Source organism: Vombatus ursinus, unplaced genomic scaffold, assembly GCF_900497805.2.
Source record: "Vombatus ursinus unplaced genomic scaffold, bare-nosed wombat genome assembly UNPS02010548.1, whole genome shotgun sequence".
NCBI classification, from domain to species: Eukaryota; Metazoa; Chordata; class Mammalia; order Diprotodontia; family Vombatidae; genus Vombatus; species Vombatus ursinus.
Window position 1 is genome coordinate 3,948,714 of NW_020950326.1, and position 12,699 is coordinate 3,961,412.

The 12,699-nt window shown below is 36.5% G+C and overlaps 1 protein-coding gene across 2 annotated transcripts in view; it reads right to left on the reverse strand.

Annotated features, from left to right (window-relative positions):
* CCDC93 (coiled-coil domain containing 93) overlaps nucleotides 1–12,699 on the reverse strand; it is a 118,602-nt gene that overhangs the window by 79,393 nt on the left and 26,510 nt on the right. For both annotated transcript variants that reach the window (XM_027854679.1, XM_027854680.1), the window contains one exon: nucleotides 3,323–3,423. In XM_027854679.1, the coding sequence (XP_027710480.1) occupies nucleotides 3,323–3,423 (101 nt within the window). The remainder of the gene's footprint in view (nucleotides 1–3,322; nucleotides 3,424–12,699) is intronic.

Here is a 12,699-nt window from a genome sequence, read left to right on the forward strand (position 1 = left end):
CCATGAGGGCAGAGACTATTTTCCATTTCGTCTTATAGCCTTAGTTTCTAGCACAGCTCCTTGAAAATAGTAGGCATTGCACCTGAAGTTAAAAGATTTGGGCTTGAACATTAGCTCAGTCACACTTCTGTGACTTTGGGCAAGCATTCAGCTTCTATGAACCTCAATTGCCTTGTCTTTATAAGGAGGAGTTTGAACTGCATCATCTTTAAGGTTTATTTCCAGCCCTAAAATTTTATTGTTCTATGAATCTATGCTTAAGGCTAGAGTGTATATAGTTAAAACAGGGATAAAATGATGTAACACACTAATTAACAAAATAGGTAGATTTAATTTTAATTAATGCACCAGGCATTTACTGAAGATTCAGCATGTGCAATCTTATTACCAGGTACTATGACAACCACAAAAGAAATAGAAGAAATTCAATGCAACAAATCATCTGTTGGTACTATATGCTAGGATTCAGAGGCCTATGAAAGGTAATATACGTTACATTGGAGAAGACCTTTAAAGGTAATAAATAATCAATAATTTGACCATTTGGGTCCAAGAGCTGTGTAGTAGAGTGGAAATGGTGCTAGATTTGTAGTCAGTGGGCCTGGGTTTGAAGCCCAATTATACCATAAACTACCTGTGTGACCTCAAGCAAATCACTTAACCTCTCTGGGCCTCAGTTTTTTCACCTGCAAAATGAGGGGGTTTGATGGCTTCTGAAGTACCTTCCAGCTCTAAATCTACGATCAATCCTATGATGGTGAGTGAAAAAATTCAGGGCAGGAATAGTGGAGAAAGTCAATCTTACAAGAAAGCTAAGATCTGAAATGGCAATGAAGAAAAGAATTCCAGGGGCAGCTAGATGGTGCAATGGATAGAGCACTGGCCCTGGATTCAGGAAGACCCGAGTTCAAATCTGGCCTCAGACACATAACACTTACTAGCTGTGTGACCCTGGGCAAGTCACTTAACTCCATTGCCTAAAAAAACAAAAACAAAAACAGAAAAGAATTCCCAGAAAAAAAGTGGAATAAAAATAAACTTTTTTTGGTCTTATTATTTATTCAAAATGACATATTGCCTAGATCACTGAGCAATCTCTTTTGCTTAGGATGTAGAATTAAATAGCAAACAGACATATTTTTTCCTTCTGTCTCTAACAGCTTAGTAATATACTTCCACGTATGAGCAATATCTTTACTAATAACAGTGTGATTGCAGTTCATGTTTTCCTGGAGACCAGGGAATGTACAGAGGGACTTTTCAGATGCTCTTGTGCTCTCACTCTCAATTAGATGAAGAAACCTGGCAGGACTCTTTCTGGATTCTTGGGCCCATTCCCTACTCCTACAGGCCCATAAACAAATTACTCTACCTCCCCTCTCTCCTAAGTAAAATGAGAAGAATGGCCCAAATTCTCCAAGATCACATAAGATCTACTGAACATTTCAGTTAATCAGTCAATCTATTCCATCCTTGGAACTCTGCAGAGACAAGGCCATAAGGGAATAACATTATTTTAGCATCTTTAGTTCTCACTCTCTATAAGCTCTTCCAAAGAATACAAAAACTTCTTTCCCTATAATTTTTCCTCCTTCTAAGTCATGTATGACATCTGGCAAGATTTCCATGGGTAGTCTCTGAGGTTTGTATTGCCAGGGGTTAAAGTTTTTAAAAAGGCAGAGATTGCTGGGAGTTGCTGGGTACTCACACAGCACTGTGTCCTGGAATGTTAGCACCCTACATCATTCAGCATCAGTGGCACTGATAGCAAAGTATCCTTTTCCTCTGTGAAATGACAGGAAAAACAGAAACCAAAAAACACACTATTACCTGGGCATGATGACTCGCTCCTCTCAGATTCAACCAGGGCTTGCCCTACTTGCCAAGTAGGCAAATTTTGTCTTTAAACTATTCTGAGAAACAGAATTTCTTAATGCAAAGGTATAATTGTAATGGTATGATTTCAGAAACCAAGAATGTTAAAGGGCAAAGATGCACTGAAGCTAAAGCTCCTTTCTTGGCTTTTTATTATATTATTTATAGGGTTAGTCTTGAATTTAGCTAATTTGTCACGCTGCCTAATTCAATGTCTGAAATCCAAGCCTCCAACCTAAATGATCTCATTTGCAAGGCAATTGGTTTAAGGCCCAATTGGGCATGTAAACATCCACCATGGATAGTTCACAAAGGGGATAATCAAGAGTTGACTTGTGAAGAAATGTTCTCTATCAGATATGGATAATATACTGTACTACAAGAGCAGTAGCCACGTATGGCTTGAAAGAGAGCCAACTGCCTTCAAAGCAATATGGTTTCAGTGTCAATAGCAACTACTAAAGAAAATAAATGTTTTAATTATGGTGGAAAGTTACAAAAATAAAGTTCAATTTCATCCCTGTTCCAGAGAGATTTGCTGGCAGGGAGAAAAATCTGATATTATGTCCTCTGATCCCTCCAGGAGATGTTAGTCAAAGAAGGCTGTTAGTGCAGGTTACCACACTGAGGGCCAGCCAGGTTAGGGGAGAACAGGCTACAAAAAAAAAGAAGCCATTACTGTTCCCAAAACAGATCAAGAAGAGCAAAGAGAAATACTCACATTGCAGAATCAGTAAATCTAAGAAGAAAACACACAAAGGGCACAAAGGGAAACTGAAGGTCAAGACCTAGTGTCAACAGAAAGATGTAAAAGCAGAGAATCATCTTACAGAGAACTAAAGGTTGGTCAACTGGAACTGAGGGATTTAGCTTAAAAAAACAAGGCTACAACAGTGAAAAAGCCAAATTTTCTTCTTCCAAATTCTTCCTTTTCGTTTAAAACAATACCTAAAGGAAACTGGAATTTTTCTTTGTCCTAATGTTATAGTGCATTTAGAACACTGGATTTCATTTTTTTGTCTTCTCTCAACTCCTCAGAGAAGAAGTACAAGAGCAAATGACAGAAGCATGAAATCCAAAAGCATCAGGAAGCTCTAAAAATGCCAACCAAACCCACTCCCTAAGGAGAGGGGAAAATAAAAAATCCTTGTAAGAGGCACAATTAGTTTTTCCACATTTACGATTCCTATTTCTGTGTAGGAATCACAACTATGAAGCCTACAACTGGCTCCATTAGGACCACAAAGCCTACCCACAGAACACATGCAAAATCTGACACCAGAAAGAAAAATTCCAATGCCAGGAAATCTCATGATATAAAACCAGAAACTGAACAGAGTCAACCCTTCCAACTAATGAGCAGTGTAATGACAAGCTTCCAATTGAGGAGTTTAAATTGGAAACTTTTACTAAGGGAGCAAACAGTCTGGGTAGTGCCTTTTATTACCTGCCATATTCCAAAAGGGTAGTATGGACTCGAGATTCTTCATCTAGGAGCTCTTCAGCTCCCTTCTGACGCCTGTATTTCCGACGAGGTTTGTAAACATCCTGAAAAGCCAATCAGAAATTCAAACTGTCAAGCATGGAAAAGGACAAGTCTGAGCTTTAAAGATAGTGCAATAATCCAGAAAAGTCTGTGATCTCACACATGTGGGTATACCATCCTAAAACGCAGTTCACAATCTATCTATGTCTTCCTATACTGGGTGACTATTGACCATGTTTTTACCCATGTTTGTCAGAGTGTTCACCTGCTGTGTGAGGGACCTTTCGCTCATTTTGACACCACATATATATAAATGAAGAAATCATCAAAAAAAGTTTTTTTTCTCCCCATTCTTTACCAAATCAAACATGGTATGTTATGATTTTTGCTTTGAGGAATCTCATCCTAATCATGTGAATTTGCTGGTCATCTGGTTGTCAATATACTATTAGTAGATACCTCTGTGCTGCCTCACTTGAGGCAAGTATGTAGACCCTGAGTAAAGATTTTACAAAGTTGCTGCCCTGAAAGAGTTTTAAGTCTAACAGATGAAAAATGAAGGCAAATACGAAATACAGGAAAATACGTATGGCAAAATAACAATTAGACAAAATTCAACTAAACAAAACCCTCAATTACCAACGGCTGCTTGTTCACAGTCCACTTCAACAAACAACAAAGATGTATTGAACCTAAATTGTATGCAGAACTGTATGCTAGATGCTGGGTGAGATTCAAAATATTTGGGTAGTTCATAGTCCCTGTCCTCACGGAGCTTACAGTCTAATAAACCAATAACATAAACAAATATAACTATAATATAATGTATGAAAAGTGAAAACAAGTTGAATTTAGAAAAGATACAAATGACAAGGAAAAAAAATCTATGTAAAGGATTGGGACAGGGTGAGGGTGTATAGAATCTTTTCCATATTGGGCCCAGTACACAACATCTTACACTTCCAGCCTGATTCAGGAACACATCGAATAAAAGAAAATTTAATTATTTTAAGATAGCAAAAAAGATTCAGACATTTCAGAAAGATTTCCAAGAACAAAGCTTGAAACAGAAAGGTTTTCATAGGAACCTTCTGGTAACTTGAAAATTCTAGTATGGAAAATTCCTTGGCTACCTGAAACTCTTGGAAAAATGAGTAATTCTGGAAAGCTGTGGTAAATGCTGTAACTTTTAATATTTAAATTTTTGAAGGAAATCTTTCTGTGCACTTTCTTATCTTATAAAATAAACGTACTGTCCCGTAGCTAAGGTCATAGCTGGTATGGGAGATAAGGATAAGGTACTTAGCTTGTTACTGTATTCAAGGTCTGCTCACTCCTCCAGAATGGTGAATTGTACAGGCTGAAATACCCTTAGCACAGCATACATGGTAACTTTGTGGACTACTGAAGGCAGATGGCTGATTGTCAAATAAATCAACCCTTTCAAAAACCACCACACCTCAAGTATGGAAGATATTCCTTATGTCTTTGTCTCCAGGATCTACAGATCTGAGGTGCAGGTGGTTGTTTTCTCCCTCACAATGCAAGCTAGAAAGGACCTTACAGATTATTTAAATCAACCCCTCATTTTACAGAGGAAGAAATAGAAAAACAAAATTTAAGACCAATGCTTGACATCCAATGCAACAGAGTTGGATCATAACAAGGACAGCACTACTCCATAATCAACAAACTTAACTCTTCCTTTCTCACTCTTTCTACCTTCTGGCAATCCGCTGAGACTTGGGTCCCTCCTGATGACACTGCATCCCTGGCCATCTTTTCCAGCTCTACTTATGCACCTTGACTCACTGGTGGAAGTGAGAAAGTGGGAATACTCCTTGTTCCCTACTACCTTTTTAGACTTTCCCTCTACCAGTACCAGTAAGTAGTCTCATCTGCCTCTCCTCCTTTGAAGTTTACTCTATTTAAATGTCATCCAATTGCAGCCCAAGGACATTTTCCTTCCTTTCTTTATGAATTTTCAGTGTCTTTTTCTCTACCTCAACTCTTGCCCTTATATTAGAGAACTTCACACACACAACACATACACACACACACACACTGCTCCCTCAATACCTTAATTTCCCATTTCCTCAATCTATTCAGTTTCTATTATCTCTTCCTCTACTCCAACTCTGCTACACAGAGATATGTACCTCTGACACCCACAAATGTTTCTTTTCAATGTTCATGAACTCTCACCCCCACCTCTCCCATTGCTTTATAACTCCAAACTATGTCCTTTGACTATACTGTAACCTCCAATCCCTCCACTCAATTCTTTCCCTGGTCATCACTGGCTACGCTCTCTTCCCTTCCCTATCTTGGTTCCTTGGTGAATCACTTTAAATTTACACTAGTCTCTACATTCAATTCCCTTGCCCCCTTGTCCTGTTGCTGATTATGCCTTAACAAACTCCAACCCTGGATTACTCCAACCATCTACAGCCTTTTTTCCTATTCATGTACTCTGAATAGAGCTAGAGAAAAATCACAAAACTTTGCTGACTGTGACTACTACAAATTTATGTTAAATAATGTCAACTGGGCTCTCGCTGTAACAAGGGAATCTTTTTTATACCTCCTTGATCAATTCACACTCGCCATCACCACTGTGGTTGCTGCAAACCATTTTATACCCACTCAAGACTCCCGTCCTCCCAAGGGATTAGAGGCTTTTCCTGAGTAAGGACCAAAGTACAGACTAGGACAGGACCCACCACACCTCTCCCCACATCACACCACCTTGGAAACAGACTGACAATCTAAGGTATATGGCTAAATATTTACAAAATATAAACTGACCAGATTAACAAAAGAGGAAACTATACTTAAATAACCCTATCTTAGAAAAAGAAATTTAACAAGCCATCAATGAGTTCCCTAAGAAAAATCCCCAGGACCAGATGGATTTACAAGTGAATACTACCAAACATTTAAGGAACAATTAATCCAATTCCAATATTATGTAAACTATCTGGAAAAAAACAGAGAAAGAAGAAGTCATACCAAATTCCTTTTATAACACAAATACGGTGCTGGTACCTAAACCAGGGAGAATAAAAATGGAGAAAGAAAACTATAGACCAATTTCCCTAACGAATATCAATGCAAAAATTTTAAATGAAATACAAGCAAGGAAATTACAGCTGTCACAAAGATAATATGACTAGAAGGGATTTATACCAGGAAAGCAGGGCTGGTTCAATGTTAGGAAAGTTAGCAGCATAATCGACCATATCAACAACAAAAACAACAAAAATCATATGATTACCTCAATAGATTCAGAAAAAGATTTTGACAAAATATAACACCCATTCCTATGGGGGGGGGAACTATAAAGCACAGGAATACATGGATCCTTTCTTAAAATGATAAGTTGTATCTATATAAAACCGAAAGACATTATCTGTAATGAGGATAAGTTAGAAATCTTCCCAATAAGATCGGGGTGAAGCAAGTATGTCCATTATCACCACTATTATTCATTATTGTATTAAAAATCCTAGCTATAGTTATAGCAAGAAAAAGAAATTGAACAAAAAAATATGCAATGAGGAAACAAAACTATCACTCTTTGCAGATGATATGATTGTACTTAGAGAACCCTAGAGAATTAACAGAAAAAAAAAACTAGTTGAAATAATTAACATTAGTAAAGTTACAGAATTTAAAATAAACCCACATAAATCTTCAGCATTTCTATCCAACAAAACCCAACAGGAAGAAATAGAAAGAGAAATTCCACTTAAAATAATTGCACACGTTATAAAACACTTGAGAGTCTACCTGTCAAGACAAACCCAGGGACTATATAAATACATTACAAAACACTTTTCACACAAATAAAGACAAATCTAAACAACTGGAGAAAGATTCATTGTTAATGGGTAAGCCAAGCCATTTAATAGAAATGACAATTCTATCTAAATTAATTTACCTATTCAATACCATGCCACTTAAACTACCAAAGAATTATTTCATAGAGCTAGAAAAATACAATAACAAAATTCATCTGGAAGAACAAAAGGTCAAGAATTAAAAAAAAAAAAAAAAGAATGTGAAGGAAGGTGGTCTAAGCGTACCAGATTTCAAACTATATTACAAAGTGGTAATCATCAAAACAATCTGGTACTGGTTAAGAAATAGAGTGGTGGATCAGTGGAATAAAAAAGGTACATAATACACAGTAGTAAATGATCATAGTAATCCAGTGTTTTATAAACCCAAAGATCCAAGTTTTTTGGATAAGAACTCAACATTGACAAAAAATTTCTCAGAAAACTGAAAAGCAGTTTGGCAGAAACTGGGCATGGAATAACATCTCATACCATATACTACGATAAGGTCAAAATGGATAAATGATTTAGACATTAAGGGTAATATTATAAGTAAACTATAGGAAGATGGAAAAATGTACCTGTCAGATCTATGAATAAGGGAAGAGTTTGTGACCAAGCAAGAGATAGAAAGGATCATAGGAAGTAAAATAGATAATTTTTATTACATGAAATTAAAAAGCTTTTGCAGAAACAAAATTAATGCTGCAAAAATCAAAAGTAAAACTGGAGACTGGGGAGAAAATATTTACAAGTTTCTCTGATGAAGGCCTCATTTCTCAAATATATAGGGAGCTGAACCAAATTTATAAAAATAAGAGGCATTCCCTAATTGATAATTGGTCAAAGGATATGAACAGGCAGCTTTCAGAAGAAGAAATCAAAAATATAAACAGTCATATTAAAAAAGCTCTTAATCCCTATTGATTAGAGAAATGCAAACTAAAACAACTCTGAGATATCACCTCCAATCTAGCAGATTGGCTAACAAGACAGAAAAGGAAAATTACAAATGCCGGAGAGGATGTAGAAAAATTGGGACACTAATGCACTGTTGGTAAAGTTGTGAACTAGTCCGAGCACTCTGGAGAACAATTTGGAACTATGCCCAAAGGGCTATAAAACTCTGCATACTCTTTGACCCAGAAATACCACTACTAGGTCTATATCCCAAAGGGATCAAAGAAAGGATTAAAGAACCTATCTGAACCAAAATATTTATAGCAGCTTTTTTTGTGCTGGCAAAGAATTGAAGATTGAATGGATGCCCATCAACTGTGGAATGGCTGAACAAATTGTGGTATATGATTGTGATGAATACTATTGTGCTTTAAGAAATTACAAGGGGGAAATTTCTTTTAATTTAAAAATTAAAAAAAAGAAAGAAATTACAAGGAGGATGGTTTCAGAAAAACCTGGGAAGACTTATATGAACTCATGTAAAATGAAGTGAGGAGAACCAGGAGAACACCGTACACAGTAACAGTAATATTGCAAGGATGATCAACTGTGAAAGACCTGGCTACTCTGATCAAGACTATGATTCAAGACAATTTCAAAGAACCCACGATGAAAAAACATTATCTACCACCAAAGAGAGAACTGATCATCTCCGAATGCAGATTGAAACATACTTTTTAAACTTTCTTGCTTTATTTTGTTTGTTTGTTTTGGCTAGGCAATGGGGTTAAGTGACTTGCCCAGGGTCACACAGCTAGTAAGTGTCCTCCTGAACTCAGGTCCTCCTGACTTGAGGGCCAGTGCTCTATCCACTATACCACCTAGCTGCCCCCTGTTTGTGCTTTCTTCAGGAGCATGACTAATATGGAAATGTTTTGTATGACTTCACATATATAATCCATATCAGACTGTTTGCCTTTTTAAGGACAGGGGAGAGGCAGGAGGGAGGGAAAAAATGTGGAACTCAAAAGTTTTTAAATGACTGCTCAAAAAAAATTTACATGTAATTGGGAAATACATAAAAATTTATTAAAAAAAAAGGAAAGAAAATGCATGACATTAGCCAATGTGCATGACATAAATTTTAACTTCCACTGGTTCCTAACATTACATCATTCTTTTATAACTGAAGTTAAACTGCCATCTTTTGAATTACTAATGATGTAGTCAAACACCCAAGAAGATAAATTGGTTTTCTAAAAAAAGAAAGAGTGCCAACAAAACAATGGCTCACTGACACAAACACTGTTATAAAAAATAAATCAATACAAAAACTTTCATCCTAAAAATACCACATATGGTAACAATGCTGTCTTTTCTTTGACCCAGCAATACCACTTCTAGGGCTGTATCCTAAAGAGATCATACAAATAGGAAAAGGACCCACACGTACAAAAATATTTATAGCAGCTCTTTCTGTGGTGACAAAGAATTGGAAATTGAGGGGATGCCCATCAGGGAATGGCTGAACAAGTTGTGGTATATGAATGTAATGGAATATTATTGTGCTATAAGAAATGATGAGCAGGTGGACTTCAGAAAAACTTGGAAAGATTTAAATGGACTGATGCTCAGTGAAGTGAGCAGAACCAGGACAATGTTGTACCCAGTACTTAGCTCTTCTCAGCAATGCAAGGATCAAAGATCCCCAAAAGTCTCATGATGGAAAATGCTATCTACATTCAGAGAAAGAACAATGGAGTTTGAATACAGATCAAAGCATACTATTTGTTCTTTTTTTCTTGTTTTGTTTTGTTTCTTCTTTCTTGTGGTTCCACCTATTTGTTCTAATTTTTCTTTACAACATGACTAATGTGAAAATATGTTTAATAGGAATGTATATGTAGAGCCTACATTGGCTATATGTAAAGCCTCCCCTCTATCTTGGGGAGGGAGAGGGAGAAAATTTAAAACTCAAAAGTTTATGGAAGTGATTGTCGAAAACTAAAAATAAATTAATTAAAAAAATAAGTGCCTTTAAAAACTCAAAAAGCCATGAGAACATAAAAAGTCCTACTTTATTCAAAAAATGTTTTGAAAGTCATGCATAGGTTTCCAAAAACTGAATCTTATTTTTCCCATTGGCTTAACATTTTTTCCCCAAGACATTTTGCTTCCACTTCTGATTGATATTCATGTGACAGTGACTCCTAATATTTTGGCATTAAGTTACTCTGTCTCTGTCTAGTAGTTAATATTATCTGTGAAAAATTCAAAGAGCACTAGAAGTACTCAGGAGTTCAGGGGACCCCTTTGTTAAAGAACAGAATTCCTTTTCCATGAGTAAATTAACCTCTAATTTATCAGTTCCATGCCTGGGAATGTACATTACTAGATTTTATTAAACCTGGACTCCTCCAAAATCACCCTTACTTTAATGTAAGCTCCTTAAAGTTCAAGATCTTACATGGGAAAAAATGACTACTCTATTAACAACAGAACAGTTTTCAACCATATACCACTTTTCTCTAAAAAATCCAAAAAGGTTTAATTGACAAATCTGTTTCATAACCCCCTCTAGAGGCAGTGAAAAGGCCCATTTCTATTTGGTATTTTACACTCAAATGCTCAGTTGGATTTTTTATAACCTACCGAGACACTTACTTGTTCACATCTGAAACAAATCAGTGTTCAAAGTAGAAGATCTTCTATTAGCTGACTCTATAGACCTCCATGGCTCATTTTCATTATTGACTCTAAATCTGAGCTAAGTCTGGAGAAACTGAAGAGCCTTCAGCAAAAGAACATTATAACTCTAATATACGTGCCTATCTACAGTCTATTAGTCACATGAATAATATCTGCCTATTTCCTGGTTCTGAAGTATAAATACATACACACATGGGTATATATGTGTGTATATAGCATATGTGTATATACATATTATATGTGTATGTATATTCTATATGTGTATTAATGTGTGTATATCCTATATGTGTATTAATATGTAATATTATATGCACATGTATGTATATTTTTTTTAATGGAAGAAGAGCAGATGGTGGAGGTAGAGGGCGGGAAATTTTTCTTTTTAAAAGTGGAGTAGAAATTTATAATATCAAATGACTTTTTTTTAAAAGGTCCCACAAAATGGCAGTTAGAGAAAGAGAGGGAGTCTCCTACAGGCACGGAGTTCAACATGAACAAAGATATGGAGATGGAAAAGGGTAAGACAGAAGAAGAATGAGGATTAGGCTAATTTTGCTAGAACGTAGAATTTGTGAATGAAAGCAGTGTGAGAAGCTTGGAACAGAAGCCCCTTTATCTTGGTATGTAGTGGAGAGCCACTGATGATTTCTGAATAGAGGGGTGTTTATGGTCAAAACAGTGCTTAGGTAAGAAATCTTCTGAAATCACTAGAGAAAGGTAGGTGGGAGGTGATGGTCATTTCTAGAAGAAGGAACATACCCATAAACAGAAGCAGTGGAATTTTGACCAGATGCCACCAAATCTTTTCCTTTCCACCCTTACTCACTCCTACTTATCCCCTCTGACAAAAAGTAGTGAAAGGGTTAACGCCAACGCTACCTATCCTTCAAGTGCCACCTCCTCCATTAAGTCCATCCAAGCTACTCAAGAACTAATGGATATCTGTTTGAACTCTACCAATTTATCAGTCTGTGACAAAATATCATTGCTTACATATATCTTACATACATAATAAGTAACGTATATCTTATCTTGTGCTGTACAATTTTGTTAAGGCCAGTCATCTCATCTCCTCAATTTGAATACAAACTCTTAGAAGGTTAGGACCTTGTCTTAAGCAACTTTGGCATCCCTCATGGTAACTAGCACAATGATGAAACACAGTAGAGACTAATTGACTTGCTTAAAAGACATTGATTCACAAGTACTTAATCATTTCTTTATATTATTCTTGTGGGAATCTTTTCTTTCCCCAAGTGGGCTGAAAGCTCTTTGAGGGTGAAGATCATATCCTAGGGTTATGAATGACATAATTATTCCCTAATTGCTAAATAGATGAGTTCTCTGACCTTCAGAATAACATTTCTCATGCATGTTCCAATTCAAAGGTTAAAAGTGGAGGAATCAGTCAGAAGGAAACTCCAGGTGAATGAAATAATATCTAATATAAGACGGTTGGCCTCCTTCTTTCTAAAAGATGACAGCTCAAAAAAAAGAGGTTCCTGGCTGGCAGGCTGCACACTAGCTGAGGTTAGTAGAGAATAATTACAAAGGGAAGATCTTCAGCAATGAAGGGAAAGCTGCCTTGAGGTAACAGATTTCATTTTATTATGCCCTTTGAAACATCACCTTCCACCTTGCCTACTTTAATGATTATTCTGTGAAAAACAAAACCAAGAGGGGAAAATGTATGCAAAATGAGAGGCTAGATACGGCCCACAGGGAAGCGATACAGGTTTTAAGGAGAGGTTTTAGAGAGGTAAAATAGTGAGTAATTTATTCCTACTAGGGGAAGAAATCAATGTGGCTGCACAGAGAGCTCTCTAAAAGGTCAGATTTTACAAGGACATATGATGTCTCATTATGAGGATGCTAACCTCAACAGCC